The sequence below is a fragment of the Chlamydotis macqueenii genome, chromosome 4 (genome assembly GCF_036417535.1).
Source record: "Chlamydotis macqueenii isolate bChlMac1 chromosome 4, bChlMac1.mat, whole genome shotgun sequence".
NCBI lineage: Eukaryota > Metazoa > Chordata > Aves > Otidiformes > Otididae > Chlamydotis > Chlamydotis macqueenii.
In genome coordinates, this window is record NC_141559.1 from 78,235,226 (window position 1) to 78,251,093 (window position 15,868).

A 15,868-nucleotide genomic window follows, 5' to 3' on the forward strand; every position below is an offset into this window, starting at 1 on the left:
GCGACGGCCGCCCCGGGCTTCCGCTCCGCCGGGGGCGTGGCCTCTGCCAGCGGAGAGTGACGGGCAGCGCAGCCAATCAGAAGGAGAAGGAACGGGCCGTGCGCTGAGACATGGCGGCGGCGGCGGCGGCGCGCGGGGCTGTGGCGGGTCGGTGGCGCGCGGCGGCTGAGGGGAGGCGGGCGGCCATGTCGGGGCGGGGGCGGCGAGGGGCTGTGAAATGGCGGCGCAGGGCGATGTCGCGGGGTCTGTCCTGAGGGTCTGGCTCTCCGCAGGGATCCTGAGGCGCTGGGCCCCGTGGGCTGCCCGCTGCCCCGCCGCGGGACGCCCTCTCTCCAGCCTCTCTGCCCGGTGCGTCGGGCAAGGGCGGGCACCGGCGGCGGCCCCGCTGTGGAAACCGTCGCTGCCCGGGGGAGGCACCCCCTCCCTCCTCAGCAGGTACGGTCTGCGCCGCCCTTTCTGGAAAGAGAGCTGAAAGGTCTTTGAAAAACCTCCTGGGGTACTTTTTCCTTCAGCTGACGGGATTCTGTTCCAGCTCTAAGTCTCCCAGTTCCTGAAGCGGGGTGTAAAATGGAATATACTTGGCAGACGTAGGCTTCCCAAGAAGCCACGTTGTTATAATCGGCAGTGTTTCTCTTGCTGGTCCTTGATGTTCTGAAAGTAATTTCTGAATGCCAGTAACAGTGGAATGTTTGCTCTTGGGTGTTTCACCACTTTTAATAGATGAAAAATGCTGTTTTGTGTGGAACGGCTTTGAGATTAATGTAGAGTTCAGCACTGCAGTTAGGGGGCCTGCAGGAAAACTGGGGAGGGACTTTTGACAGGGGCGTGTAGTGACAGGACAAGGGGTGATGGCTTTAAACTGGAAGAGGGTAGGTTTAGATCAGACACAAGGAATAAATTCTTCCCTGTGAGGGTGGTGGGACACTGGACCGGGTTGCCCAGAGAAGCTGTGATGCCCCATCCCTGGAAGTGTTCAAGGCCAGGTTGGACGGGGCTTTGAGCGACCTGGTCTGGTGCAAGGTGTCCCTGCCCAGGGCAGGGGGTTGGAACTGGATGATCCTCAAGGTCTCTTCCAACCCAAACCATTCTGTGATTCTATGCACACTCATTAAGTGGTGCGCTGTTACGTTAGATGAGTTCTTGTTGACCTTCAAACAAGTCACAGCCACTTCTGATTTCTCTTTATGTTAAAAAGCCAGTAGTTGCCTTTAGAAGATCTTTAATTCTTGTTCTATTTTCCCCCTGTTTTGGGGGTGTTTTTTTTTTTTGCAGTGTCACATCTCTACTTCCAAGTATACTTCAGCAGCCAGCGAGGACTCTCACTTACTGTAGCTTACGGAAAGGAAAGAGGAAAACAGTGAAGGCTGTTGTTGATAGGTTTCTCCGGCTGCACAATGGCCTTTGGGTTAGGAGAAAGGTAAGACTTTTTTTTTTTTTTTTTTGTAATATAAGCATGTTCTTTACAGTCAGTGGGCTAATGGTTTTCCTTCCCTTAGAGGGCAGCAGCTGGTATGGAAGTTTAAAAAAAGCTATGCAGAGAGACTCCCGTCTTACTGAAAGTGGGGAATTTGTCCTGGTTTGCGTATCAGTATTGCTGTATACGTGTATTTGCAGTGACCCACTTCAAAGCATTTTATGTGTTTTCTTCTGACAGGCTGGTTATAAGAAGAAACTGTGGAAGAAGTCAGCTGCCCAGAGGAAGCGTTTGAGAGAGATGGTGTTGTGCACTAGAACGCAATGTAAACTCCTTGATAAAATGACCACTTCTTTCTGGAAAAGAAGAAATTGGTATGTTGATGATCCCTACCAAAAGTATCATGATCGTACAAATCTTCCTTTGTAGAAATCTTGGTTTCATTTTTGCATCTCTCTAGGAAAGAGGTGGTTGTACATGTGGTATAGTCTTAATTTTAGAACATATCTGTAATACCTGTTACTTTCCTACATAAACATATGCATATCATCTGATCAGAACTATGGGTTTCAATGCCCAAAATAAAAAGGAACATTCAAGATTATCTTGGGCTGCAGTTTGTATTTTACTTAGCAGAGGTCGAGCTAGTCATCTACGCGTTCTGATGTCTGTTGGTTTCCTGTGATTGTGTGTAACGTGTGTACATGCATGAATACAGTCTAAACATCAGTAAAAGTGAATAATTCCACATATTTAATCTTAAATTTTTTAAATAAACTTGTTTAAATAAGCCCAGGATATATTCTGCTCTGTCCATACTTATTGATAGCTCACTGAATGGAGTCTTCCTTGGGGAAGGGGAGAAAGGAGAGCAGGGTCTGTTCCCGTATTGTTCCCTGTCACGGTACCAGATAAACTGTGCCCACGTCTCCATGCTGGAGAGTATAGAAAAGCCCCGGTGTTTCATGGCTACGTGCAGTTTTTATAACTGATTTAACAATGTATTAGCCACCAAGTTTCATTCCAGGACTCGCATTTTGTATCCTGGGCTGGTTTTTGAGGAGTAGAATACGTTCTTTGGGTCCTACGCTACGTCGTCAAGCAGTCAAGTCTGAGTATTTTTTTGTTTATTCTTTCTTTAAGCCTAATTACACCTCGCACTGCATATCTCTGATCGCACATATATATGGAAGAAAATCAAGGATTTACCATGGCGTACTTTTGGAGTGTACAGTGCAACTAGTCTTTGGTTTTGCTAAGGGCTAGATCAGAGGTTTTCTCTACAAAGCTGACACTCCAAGTGTATGAAAAGCAGTTGCTCCTAGCAGTAGCTTCAAAACATCCACTAATAATTAACCCGTCATTAAGCAGATAGCCCCTGGTTATCGGCTCCAGAGCCACCGGGATGGGAAGAGGTGGTTTGCTGTACAAGGCTGTAGCGTTTCAATGAATTCACTAGTTACTCAGAGTGTTCAGTAGCTGTATTTTTTTTCCAGTTCATAATACAGAAAGAAGTTCTGAAGGACATGCAGCACTTAGTGAGTACATCTATATACAGTCAGCCAGAATTGAGATAAAAATAATACAGCAATCAAAGTAATTATTCTGGCCTGCCAGATACATTGAACAGACTAAAGATGTTTTTTTCTTTTCTTTTTTTCTTTTCTTTTTCTTTTTTTTTTTTTTTTTTTTTTTAAAGAAAAGGTTAAGACTTTATTCAAGATGTGTATCAAGCAGTATAACAAAACCAGCAGAACATCAGCCTTTACAATACCGTTGTCATGGCTGTCCTTGTGAGGCATTAAGTGTACCATTTCATCACAGATCTCTTCTACCGATCACAGGAAAGAAATCGCATGAAGTGCACAATTATGATCCTTAAATAGTTTGTCTAAACGCAAATCCCAACGTCGTGTTCTCTGCTATTGCAAACACGGTGCTAGATGCCAAACAGGTACCCGAAACAAACAGCAAAAAGGAGACTGTGATTAACGAGCATTCGGTCACAAGTACAAGGGTTTCATCACTACATGAGAACACTCACTTCAGAGAGCAGTCAGAGGCAGCAGGTTGTTTACGTGAGGCTAGGGAGCATCGTGTCTCTCCAAAAAGCTTTCTCCCTCTCAGTAGAAATAAATAACCCGATTCTCCTGTCCTTCTGTGCTGGGTTTGCGCTTACAAAATTTAGATTAGCATGGGATTAATTCCACAGTGACAGTGATACGCATGAAGCGCGTCTTGCCTGTATTTGATGTGATCCTGATTCAGCAGTTGGCGATGGCTGTAACTGTGCTGACGCTGGCCCCTACGACAAGAACGGAGGCGTGGAGGATGGCACTGAGCTGCTCTAACCTTATTCTCCTCGTAATTGAGGCGAATTTATGGTAAACGGGTGAGGTAATTCACAGGCCCATTTTCTATGGACCATCTTCAGCTGCAGTTTTCTTCTCAGCCTCAACATTACTTGCCTAATATAATGTGTGTTTCACATGAGCCTGGTGCTGGTCCAAGGCTGTACTTTCTAAGGCTGTTCCTTTCAGGGTTACGCTCCCCAGGCCATCTCTGAGCAAAGTCAGGAGGTGCCTGCCTGCCCTAGCAGGGCTGATCATAGAGGCCAGCAGCCTGAAAGGCCCCAATAACTTAAGCCAGATCTGTAGCTGTTTTAAACCATCAGCTGAACGATTGCTTGCTTTTAGGAGGCGTGCTCTGCAAGCGGTTAGCCAGCTCGCACCCTCAGAGCCTGAGCTGGGAGGAAGCTGAGAACTGCTCCCCATCCACCCCACACCTCAGAAGCCACCATCCGCGCATCCTCTCTTTGCTCAAGTCGCCAGGAGGGGTCAGCATCGGCGCAGGAAGGCCACTCGCTCAATCAGGCTTGCTCCCTGGCAAGAGAAAAACTGCAACAAAAGCCTTCACGTCTGGTGTTTATTGAGAATGAAAGCCAGCAGCCGAAGAGTGAAATGACAGACTTGGGGCAACACCTGTAAACAACCTGTGTGGGGGAGATGAGGAATCGAAAGCAAATGACCGTTCTCTTCTGTATACAGAACACTACAGCACTAAGCGTACGTGGTCAGGCATTCACATTTCTTGTCTATCTATACACAAATATACAGCTCATTTGATAAATTAATACATTTTTGCCAGAGATATGAAAAGGTTTATTTTTCTCATTTATACAGTGAATGTTTTGAGAGATATAAGGCAACTCCCTTGTCAACAATTTCACCTCAGCACTTAAGAAATGCTAAACAGTCAAGTTTACACTAAAACAGCAGATTAGACGCACATTTAATAATTTTAGTGAGAATCAATGTTAATACAGCATGTCTGAGAACAGAATTTGTCAGATGTTATGTAGGTCTATGTTGCCGGGTTTTTTTTTTGGCATAATTGAGTGCAAACTTGTCAGCTTCTTCTCTTATGGCAGCCCACTGCAGAGCAGGGAAACATAGCTTGCTTGCAACAGGATTTTATTTTCTGCTAACACTGCAGGCAGTTTTGCTATTTCTTTTTCATGTTTGACAAATCAAATAAACTCTAAAGCTGCTTAAAAATAAAACACACAAGCTTAGCTCCTCAAAGCTTTTGCCGAGTATCTTCCAAGGACTGACTCTTCTGTAACTGCCATTTAGACAGGCTTGTTGGGGTTTTTATTTACTTTCTGAAGACTTTCTTTCTTACTCATTGCAAAATATGATTGAATTAGCACATGTAAAGGAAATAAAAATCTCAGGTAATGAGGCCAAATACTGTGGGCAGACACAGGAAATAGCTGCTTGCTCTTTCCACTTCCTAGCCAGGTCAAATCAACAAATACTTGTGTGTGCGCATAATTCATTTTTCTCTTCCCCACATATGTAGGAAGCTCTGGGGGAAACCTCAGGGATCCACCAGGCAGGGACCGCTGGGATATCGATGCATATCCGGCGGAGAAAAGGTTTCAAAGGCCACTTCAGATTTATCTCTGAGCCCGATACACTCCAACCGGCTTTTGGCATCCTGGCCTGCCGCACCTGAACTGGATTAACGGTACTGGTCATCATCAAGCCCGTGTACGGATCCGTTAGCGATGGCACGTTCTACGTAATGCTAAATGTTTTTCTAGTCTATGTGACAGGTCCAAGAGCAAACACAAAGGGACACGTGGTTAACTTAGGTGTGAATCTCACATGCTCAACACTTACAAGAGACACCAACTTGAAGCACAAATACACAAACCCTACCACGTCTTCCTCTTCTTTTACATTTCTCATTTATATATGGATACAAATACACCACTCCAACTGGTTCTTGTGGTTCTAACCAAACTCCTTGCTACAGGGAAAACTCCAGGCTTCAAAAAAGCAGCTCAGACCCAGCACCCTGCTCTGCTCATGCACATAAAACAGCAGCACCTCACCGGGAAAGCAGAGCGCTGGGAGAAATGTGCATTTTCCCCTGGAAGTGCATCACTAAAACGATTCTAACTTCTTTTGCTGCAGCTAGTACAAGCCTGACTTGCTCACACTTTAAAATTGGCAGTAGAACATCTGCCACAAGCAGATTCTTCTAGCCGCCATCATTTTCCACACAATACTCTCCTGGCTCAGGCTGATCAAAATTAAGACTCCCCCTTCATTACGTCGTTTAAACCATTTATTTTCTCTTGCACGTCTCTTCCTCGTCCTCTGTAAGTGGTTCCGTCTCTATGGTTTTTAGCACAACGATTTTCTCAGAATACATGTGGTTTACTTGCAGAAAGCAAAATGGAGTTGTAGCTCAGCTTTCGGTAATGAATCTTGGAGGTTTTGTACGGTCAAAGTACTCTGACATTTGCTACATCATTCACAGTCTTGAGGAGGAAGGGAGGAAAGAGAAATCCACGGCTTCTGCAAATCCACTTTGTTAATAATAAAGCCATAAATAAATACATTGTCAATGTATCATCATGAACAACTGATTATTTTTGTTTCTGTTGTGCATTCACAGAGCTAGAGCTACGCAGACACAAATGAGTATCGTAAATGTACAGAATTAGCGTGAGTGGGTGTACGCTCTGCACACAAAACAAGGACTCTTAACCTGCAGGTGTCTGCCAGACTGTCCTACCCACGGCATGGACAAACGCGAGAAGCGTGTAACAGGATACAGAGAGAGGAGAGAGAAAGGCCATGTCTACAACGCTGTACATCGAAGCACATCCATCCCACTGCTGTTTCCTACGTTATTAACGAGTAGCTCTTTAAGGCAGAAGAGAGACATTCTGTGGATCTTGGTGCTATTGGCTCATTGCACTCACATTGTTACAGTGGCAGAGGACGAGGTACTTTTCTTCCTGAAGCGAGGTCTAAGGGTCCTAGGCGGTGCCTGCAGAAAAGGAAGAGAAAACTTTAGTGGCATAACAGGAAATGTTCGTTCTTTCCTTAAAAGTCACACATCTTTGTGGCACCTCTGTGGTAATGATCTTGTTTCAGGCACGAAGTAATGGAGAAGCAGATCCTGACCCTGAAGATTATTAATGAATGACCAGCTGAGGAGTAACCCCTTTAAGGAACCCGTTGTAGTCCTTTACCCAGGTTACACCAACACCTTCCCCTCTGGTACGTGGTTAAAGGTGTGGCTGAAGATTGCTAAGAACCACCTTCGAAGGTGCCAGGACAAATTGGTGCTACTGACAGCAGCTCTTGGACCAAAAGAGCAAACTGGCAGCAGAAAGCAGCTCTGGTGTCTCCCAGCCCACCGTGCACTGCCCACCCCAGCTGCAGCCCCTCCGAGGGTGCAGCTCATTGGGACATTACAAAGCTGAAGGGGTCCCTAAGGTGAAACACACTGGGCCTGTAATTCTCACAAGGCAGAACTCTTTTTCAAGATCAGCCTCATGCTTGGGAGGCAGGCCAGACACAGTCCGTTGAAATTCTTTTAGAAGCCAACTATTGCAATTCTGCCTTGCAGTCAGCTAATGCAGAGAGCTTTAAAAAGAAGCCCTGAACACCCAGGAGGAGCCAGATCAACTCCATGAAATTGGTTTACTGGGTTTACTGTGATTAACCTCGTTCCTCAGACTGATACAGAAATTAGTTTGACTAGCAAACAACAAAAAAAAAAAAACCACTAATCTGCAGTGCATACTTCTCTCGGAAGAGCTTTGGCAAGGCATTGTGTCTTGAAAGCTTCACAGAAAGAAATGGTTACCAGATGTTGTGGAGAAGCACAAACCCTGAGTGTGGAGGCCTGTCACAGCATCACGTAACACTGCAAGGCCTGGTAAGCTCTTCTGTTCCGTTCACATGAACATCTAAAGCCTTGTTTTCTTTAACAGCATCAACCTATTTACCTGTAAGACTATGACAGGATCTTACCATTCGTGAGGACATTATACTTGCAGTTTGATAGGACTTTCCAGCCCAAGATCATGCTGTGTTTCCACATTCCTGTGATACAGCAAGGTATAAATATTCATATAGATAAGGAACTGCAGTGCAGTGAGGTTTTGTTTAGACTCCATCTAAATCTCCATCTCTTCCAGCTTGCCCACAAACCAAGGTAGTTTCTCACAGAGATGGGATTAATCCAACAACCCACCCCATCTTCCAAACCTGAAATTTTACCACTGTGAAGACCCCAAAGCACAACAGAGCTGGGTGAGATGGCTGTATCCGGAAAGGAGGAGAAATGCTGAGGAAGAAAGCTGCTGTGTATGGCAGGCAGGGATCCCACACCACCCCAGACTCCATAGCTGCTGGCTCTGAGTCGCTTTCTGCAAGCCAGGAGCCCTGGGACACAGCCAGACAACTAGAGCAGTACCTCCTGCAGCCTGGGAGAAGCCTGCTCTTTGGGAAGCCAGACGGCTCTTACAGCAAAGCAGCCATTAACTGCACAGTAAAAATCAGGAATGAACAGCTCTGCCTCCTCTGGGAGGCCACTTAACAGCTCTGAGAGTAGCTACAGAGGCTGCACCTTTCCACAGTAAGAACAGAGCAGCCCAGCTTTTGGTGAGAGCCCCCAGAGGTAGGACAACCCACCAGAAGGACATACAACCGCTAACCAAACCACACTGCTCCCGCTCCCTCACACTGAGCCAAGGGGAGGGTGGAACAAACCCAGCTCCCCGACTCGAGATCTCCCTGCTCGGATCTGAGAGCTGCTGGCTGTGGCTCCATCCCCCCTGCCCAGATCTGGAAGAAGTCTTTGCCTACAGCTTCTCCCATGGAGGTTTTATTTCCTCCAAAACAAAATGTTGCTAAAATGGCTTTCTGCAAACCACAGTATGAGATATGCCTCTCCTTTAGCTCTTTGGTTTCCATGAAACAACTTAAAGCATACTTGTTAATACAGTGCCTGATTCAAAAACCCATCGAAGTCCTGAAGGAAGAACTGCAGCTGGTTTCAGTGGAGTTTGGCTAGGTGCGAACTCAAGCGAGAGGGACTGGGCTCTGAACTGTGAGGGCTCCGGCTGTGGGTGCTGGCTGTTCTAACCATAACTATCCTGCCTTGGAGGTGAGAATAAATTTTCCTCTGCAGACATGAAAAATCACCTAGCAGTTGATACCCAAATCCTCTCACCCAAATACCTCCCCATTAGCACATGGTTTAGAGCTACATCCAAGCTTTGCAATTCAGAAGCCCCATATAACCATGATCTCCACAGGCACTAATTCTGGCTTCTTTCAGGAAATCCACACATGCAGAAAATTGAGCGAACCCATAGCAAGACTCATCCCTAATAGAAATTTATTGTTTGTACTCAGTGTTTTTAGACTAGAGAGAGATGTTAATTCAGTTGAAGATTCAAGGAATGCCATAGAAGGAGGAGCCTTGACAATATCGAAGTACCTCAAGGGGTTGATCCTTCTTTTTGGGCCTTTTGTTCATGGATGCACAATCCAATGAATCAGTCTCTTCATCATCAGAGAACACAGAGCCTTTTGTTTCATAGTTTGGCTCAGGTGGCTTTTCATACTTAGTGTCCACACCTATTTAGCACGGCCATTTACAGTCTAAACGTGAAGACAAAGAATGAGGACATCAGTGAGGGTTTGATTCACACTCTGCCAAATGCCACCTCACTGCAAATCCATGCATGTTCCGGGGATTAATAGACAGAAGGTTCACACATCACACTCCAGTAATAGCAGCTGTGGGGTTAGAAATGAAAAGGCTCTTGTTTATGAAGCCATTATAAGCTCTGTTTGGATTAGAGACTAAATTCACAGCCTGTGATGTTCTGGATGTTGACTCCAGAAAGAGACTTTTTTTTTTTGTTTGGCTCAGGGATAAATAAAATAGCTGATTTCTTGAATTGCTGATTCCATCCGTAGTGCCTGTATCTACTGCTTCCAGAAGAAGTGTCCTCTAGAAGACACCAAATGAGTGCTGAAGCCCTCTGGACAGTAGGAATAGAGCAGCCTGGGATGCAGAAATACAAAGCACAGCAGCACTAACTGACTAAAAGCTGAGACAGCTCAAGCCAAGAACCCAGTCTAAGATCCACTGATGTTCACCAAAAGCTGCAACAGGCATTGAATGGACCCTCAGCAGTGGGTGTGTTGCTGCAAGACCACAGGCAGGAAAAGTCTCTCTTCTATCACTCTGGAGTAAATCTTACGGAGCATTAACTCCAGTGAAGGCAGATTATGGCCCCGTGACTACAGACCACTAACGCCTGCTGTGGCGTTCTTATCCTCGTAACTTAGGGCAAGATCTTTGTGGGACTGGGCATTTTGCACAACACAATCCATTTGCTGCCTTAAATCCAGACAGGGAAGCAAGACCGTATTTTTAATGGACAATCCAAAGCAAGAAGTACAGAAGAGGACAGCCAATATGACCAAGCTTTCTGCATCTCCACAGACAGTTTGTTACCCGCAGGGCTGGTGCTTGCTTTCTTTGACTGACAGGCTTTTTTCATTCTGAAACACGTCAGGAGTGGAAGTGTTTGCTGTTTAGACGGCATTAACCACAATTATTGGCTCTGTACTTGGCCCGCTGTATAAACATATGTAGAAATGATGCTCTGTGCTTCTTGTCTCAGCCTGACTTGTAAGACTCCGCTGGACCAAAGACTAAAACTCAAAAACTAAAACCAAAGTGGATTCTTAAACTCCTAATACGTATTAATCTATTTAGATCCTTAAAGCACAAAATAACCAAATACTCCAACAGCACTTTCAGCTGGGTAACGGAGAGACAAAGGGGAAGTGATCTGGCCACAGCAACACCATGAGTCACGAGCAGGTCACTGGGGCTCTCTCCAGTGCCAAATTCAAATCAGCAGCTTAAATGCTCTCAGCTCCGGCGTTCAGCCCACAGGATGTGTCTGCCGCTCAAGAGAGCCATGCGCACCATCTTCTGGCCACTGACCCTGTGTCTCTACCTCTTTATCACCAATTGCATGGGCAGGCTGAAAGACACCATCACAGGAAGAGCTGGAAGTTGACTTTTTTCCCAGCTGTACTGGAAATGCTGATAGTCATGTCGCAAAGAGGCCCAGGAAAATGCTGAATTCTGGTTTTTTTTATATGACTGTCACGTTAAAATTACACTGCAGGGAGAATTAAATGTTCTCTAGATCACATGGCAAATCAGCATAGGAACATTTTATTTTAATTATTATTTATCCTTCCAGTTGGGAAGTGCGATATCCAGGAGGAGCCTGCCGTAGGTCACCTTGGATATGGGAGTTGGTCCTTGGTGCCTCTCTAAGCCAAGGAAAAATGGAGTCAAGTTTATTTTAAATGCCATTTGTTCAGAGCTTGAGCATAACCCTGAACCAAACATGCTCAAATCTACAGCCTGGAGACCAAGTACTGCCCCCAGCACCAATTCATCTGACTGCTCCCAGCTGCCCTCTTCCTCAGAGGTCCCTCAGATGTGGACAGCAGGCTTAGGCAGTTTCTTTCCAGGCAGCAGATGTGGGTCAGGACTTCCTTCAAACTGCCTCAGTGAGGTTTGCAGAGTAGCCGAACAACACAACACACCTCCAGCCATGTGCCACTGCGAGGAGACAAGGGCTTTCCCCAGGGAAAAGAGGGCTTTTTCCTGGGACAGGACGGAGGGGCGTTGGAGCATTCGGCGACCAGAGTGCAGAGACACTGGTTGCTGAAGCCAAGAGCATACACCATCAGGCAAATCTGCCCTGCTCCCTTTCTCCTACAGCCAGCTGCTCTACTGCAAAAGGACACAGAATGAACTATCAGCCCTGCTAACAGCCCCAGGAATGCCATGCTTTTCCAGTGTACAGTGCCTTCTCCATTATTTTTCTCTCTCTTGAAGCGGGTGCCGGGTGAAAAAGATATCCAGGCTGCTCTGCAACCCACATTGCCCATCTCCACGAAAGGCACAGCAGAGGCACAGTCTCCGGCAGGCTCTTCCATTCTCCCCATCAGCCTGAGCATCATATCCATGTCCTCGAGCTGCTGCCATGAAGATGAGGAGAGCTCAGCCTCCACCTGGCACATACTGCTTTGACCCCTGCAGCAGAGATCTGTAAAGTCCACTGGAAGTTGGGCTGAGGCCCTCTTCTCCCCTGCTCCATCCCATTGTGAATGAAGAAAACCAGCCAAATGGGAACCAGTTTTGTTTCAGCATCATTGAACTGGAAGAGAAGTGGGTCTATCCCAGGCCTTTCCACTACATTTCTGACCATTGACAAGAGCAGAACTTGAATACACAGGGCCCTTTTTTTAAGAAAGGAGTATTAGTTGCTAATCCTGCCTTGGGGAGGACATCTGTATTGCGGGCAATCCCAACCTCATATAGATCTGGGGCACCAGACTTTTCACGTTTGTGAAAGCTGTTGTGACACTGCAGGCAACTCATCTCCAAAGGGCTGCTGCTGCATGACAGCCAACTCTGAAGTTGTTTTTTTTTGTGAACAGAGTGATGACAGGATAAAAACTTAATTTTCGTACACGAAGAGAGTGAGTCCTCTGCAGGAGAAAATGTAAAGCAGGGAATTAACCAGAAAAATAAGCACACGTGAGGAATTTGTGAGAGAGGAGATGGAGGCTTAAAGCGAATGGATGAGTTCTGGGACACAAAGGTTTGTTTCTCGAGAAGGTAAAGACTGAGGAGCAAAACACATTGTCAGGGCTGGCACAGGCTTCTTGAGGACAACCCTTGGCTTCAGGTGCCCTCCTGTGTGTTTCTAAGTGCCGTTGTTAGGATCTCAGGCCACTCTCAGACGTCCCCAAAGTGGCAGAGCCAGCAGTGTGTGCTGCTCCAGGGATGCAGCTGACAGCCCCAGGGACCGTGTCACAGCCCGGAGGTGGCTGCATAAAAGCACGGACCATACACCAGACGTCTCTCCTGGCTCGCTCATCCTTGGGAGACTCTCACTCCTCATCTCAGAGCAGGCTGTGTTTCGGGTATCTCCACCTCTTACATTTATGGCTCCGCACCATAATGGGGAGAATCGCTGCAGAAATGGGAAATGGGCTGGTGCACCACGGCTAAAGCTGCTGCTGCCTCTTGCAAATATCTTCTCAGTATCCAGACCAGATTATACTCCTTGCTTCACTAAGGCAAGACAGAATCTGATTGTAAACAGCCCAAGGAAAGGGACTTCTTAATTCTATTTCCTATCATCCTACCCTAATTCCTCCAAAGGGAACTGAAACAACCAACACATTGTGTGGGAAGCCCTGAAGCTGGGCATATTCCAAGTCAAAGTAGACAGGGTTGGGATCTAAGCTATTAAATGGACCACATGGAACAACCTAGCACGGACGAGGGAATGCTGGGCCAGGTCATCGTTATCCTTCATCTCTGTGATTCTGCTTGGGCTAAAAAATCTCACTTGCAAATGGCATTCAGTAGCAGGCCGGTTTTTTCAGCAATTGCTCTGATTCAGGTTCTGATCTATGCTGCTGTTTAAATCCAGAGCAACTCCTACGGATTTTCGTGAGTACAACAGAGGTCAGGGCCTGGCCCACTTTAATTACAGAGGAGCAAAGGACTTTGATCTAGATCTTCTGAAAAAAATTGGACACTTAAATACAGTTACGGTGGGAATCACGCACCGCAGTACCTTTGAGACAAGCTGGATCCCCTTTATTTTCCCAGGCAATACTTCTTTCTCCCGTCTTTGTAATTATTCATGAGCAATGGGGAAAACCACAGTCACAGACTACATGAACCAGGAGCAAGGTATTGTATTATTGTAATGGAAGATAAAGTCACTCCAGAGCTAAGCCTTTCCAAGGGATAATTCATATAAGAAGGTTTGCACACCACTTAATAAGAGCGAGAGAGCAGATATTTATTATACGATGGCAATCAGCTTCTTTTTCCTGCAACAAAGACAGATTTGCCATCATTTCCAAAAGACATTGACCCAAGAGATGTACTTCCCCAACAGTTTTCGTTGCCAAACCAAGAAGTTAGGAGCAGCCAACTCCACCAGCACACACTGCCTAGGAGCTACAAAACCAAGGCAGACATCCTTTCCAAAGCTGAAGTCAAGTGCAACCAAAGCAAACAAGTCTAATCACATCAACAAAGTCATCCGTTAATGAAAACACATCGACAAATGATTAAGTTGTTAAGTGCTAGTCTGTTCCAAACACCTCAGAAGAAAACTCATGCAATCTGTAACACTTACATCAGAGTCCCACAATATTTACATAGAGAAAAGGAAAGAACAAACTGTTAGGGGAAAACATTTGGGTGTAGAGGGGGAAGGAACATTGTTTCAGAGCACAGAAATCTTAACCTTTGCCTCCATAATACCGTGGTTCAACTGGAGTTTATTAAAAACAATTAATGTTCTAATTTTCTATATGTCAAATGCAAATGTACTTAAAGGACTTACTGATTTTCTAGGAAAAGAATTCCTTTCTTGAAATAGCCAAAATAACTATGAAAGTATTTTTAAATACGCAGTTTTAAAACTCCCAAATTGCCATTCACAGGTAGTGTTGCAAAGTGATGCAAATGATGCCTGTAAAAATTTGCTTCAACATTTAGTAACGGGAAGTTTTAAGGAACAAAATGCCTAGAGCAACGGAAAGTTGTTGTTTATTCTTTAAGCTCAATGAAAGAAAGGTTAAAAAAAAAACATCTGTAAATCCCCAGCACAAGAGCTGGAAGCAAAACTCACTATGAACAAAAATGAAACCACTTACAGCATTTAATTTAATTAGTTCAGAGAGACACGAACAGCCCCCTTGCTGCAAAATAAATTAGTTTTTTAAGAGTACTTTCCACTGTAATCATCTCACGTGCAATTTGTAGCATACCACAAAGAAGGGGCTGGATACATCTAATACACCAATACGGTGACTTGTTTAAGACACAAGTAAGTGAATGTCCCATTCAGGTCCTTGCTGAGCTCTACTGCTGCTTGTGTGTGATCTGTCACCTTGTCTTCAGGGTGACAATACCATGTGGGAAGAGATTTGCCAGTATTTTACTGGAAAAACTCCAGGGGCTGGCTTTATGCTGCAACACCTTGGGGATGGCTGACCAAACGCGTTGGCCAGGCTGAGCGTCAGTCACGGCTGAGCTGTAGTTTTTAAGGCGTACGTTACTGCATCAGTCCCATTCACCACTAATGTCCTCACACATTTCTTACATTGCCTAAGGCTCCTGATGAGCATTTTAGTATTAAATGACCCCTCAAATACACGCAGCCCCAACAGTTCTCCTGATTTAGAGCTGATTCTTCAATATTTGCTACATATAGTTACTCTCTGCAAGGATTAAAATTGTTCCTCCCTCTCAACCGTGCCACAGATCTTTGCAACAGCACCTAAGAGACATTAGTTGAGAGAATACCACTGAACATAATATTTGTTACTTCTTAAATGCCAGTTCCAAGCAAGCTTGTTTAATATTGACCAGCGTTTAAGCGTTTACCAGGCACTGCCAAAAGACAAACAGATATCCCTGGAGATTTTCACTCCGTCCTTCCTGAAGGTGAAAAAGAGCTCTTACATAATTATACCGTTGTTTTTTAATGCTGCAGCCTGACTTTCCACAGGCTGTGAACAGGGAACAAATCAGAAACTTGCGTAAAGACCTGGAAGGAGTTTCGGCAGCAAAGATCTGCCACTGAACAAGAGCAAGGAGAGCTGACACAGAGTTTGTCAAGAAGACACGCTGGAGTATATATAGTGGAATGCACTTGTATTTAGTGAAGCGGCCCAGAGCAAAGGAGGATGAATGTCCCGAATTGTGTCAACACTTCGTCATGTGCAGACCGTGAGGCCAGCTGCAGTGAGGCAACTGGGCAGGAAAGAGCTCTTCTGTGAAGGAAGCAGCTTCAGCGGCAGAGGAGCCCATCACCGCTGACAGCGACGGACCTGCTCCTGCACAGGGTGAGCTCACACTGCGCTCAGCTCGGTCGTCAGTCTCTGCACAAATGCACCTGCAGGCCATATACTCACGAAACCACCATGTTTTGGCCCAAACTATTTTTATCTTGTCCAGTGCTTCTCTCAGGATATCATCTAGGGAGCACGATGGGTGGAC

At 45.7% G+C, this 15,868-nt stretch overlaps 2 protein-coding genes across 5 annotated transcripts in view; one reads left to right on the forward strand and one right to left on the reverse strand.

The window, feature by feature from the left end:
• The first annotated feature begins 15 nt into the window (after nucleotides 1–15).
• MRPL35 (mitochondrial ribosomal protein L35) lies at nucleotides 16–2,018 on the forward strand. Its single transcript, XM_086746172.1, has 4 exons — nucleotides 16–147; nucleotides 273–435; nucleotides 1,273–1,417; nucleotides 1,655–2,018. Exons 1-4 carry the CDS (start codon nucleotides 111–113, stop codon nucleotides 1,841–1,843), a joined length of 534 nt encoding a protein of 177 aa, XP_086602298.1. The 5' UTR covers nucleotides 16–110; the 3' UTR covers nucleotides 1,844–2,018.
• Nucleotides 2,019–2,877: 859 nt separating this feature from the next.
• The window catches only part of REEP1 (receptor accessory protein 1), a 71,016-nt gene continuing 58,025 nt past the window's right edge, over nucleotides 2,878–15,868 (reverse strand). For 2 of the 4 annotated variants that reach the window (XM_086746167.1, XM_086746166.1), the window contains 2 exons: nucleotides 9,230–9,369; nucleotides 2,878–6,763 (listed from right to left, as the gene is read on the reverse strand). In XM_086746167.1, the coding sequence (XP_086602293.1) occupies nucleotides 6,692–6,763; nucleotides 9,230–9,369 (212 nt within the window). In that variant the 3' untranslated portion in view covers nucleotides 2,878–6,691. Of the gene's footprint in view, nucleotides 6,764–9,229; nucleotides 9,370–13,539; nucleotides 13,680–15,868 lie in introns of those variants that run through there. The other 2 variants (XM_086746169.1, XM_086746168.1) reach the window with 2 other exon arrangements.

What these genes read in the sequence shown, in the direction of transcription:
- MRPL35 (XM_086746172.1), top strand. Translation starts at nt 111, where the DNA reads ATGGCGGCGGCGGCGGCGGCGCGCGGGGCTGTGGCGG. An exon ending in ACCCCCTCCCTCCTCAGCAG is followed by an intron (nt 436 to 1,272) that starts GTACGGTCTGCG and finishes TTTTTTTTGCAG; the next exon opens with TGTCACATCTCTACTTCCAA. An exon ending in GCCTTTGGGTTAGGAGAAAG is followed by an intron (nt 1,418 to 1,654) that starts GTAAGACTTTTT and finishes TTCTTCTGACAG; the next exon opens with GCTGGTTATAAGAAGAAACT.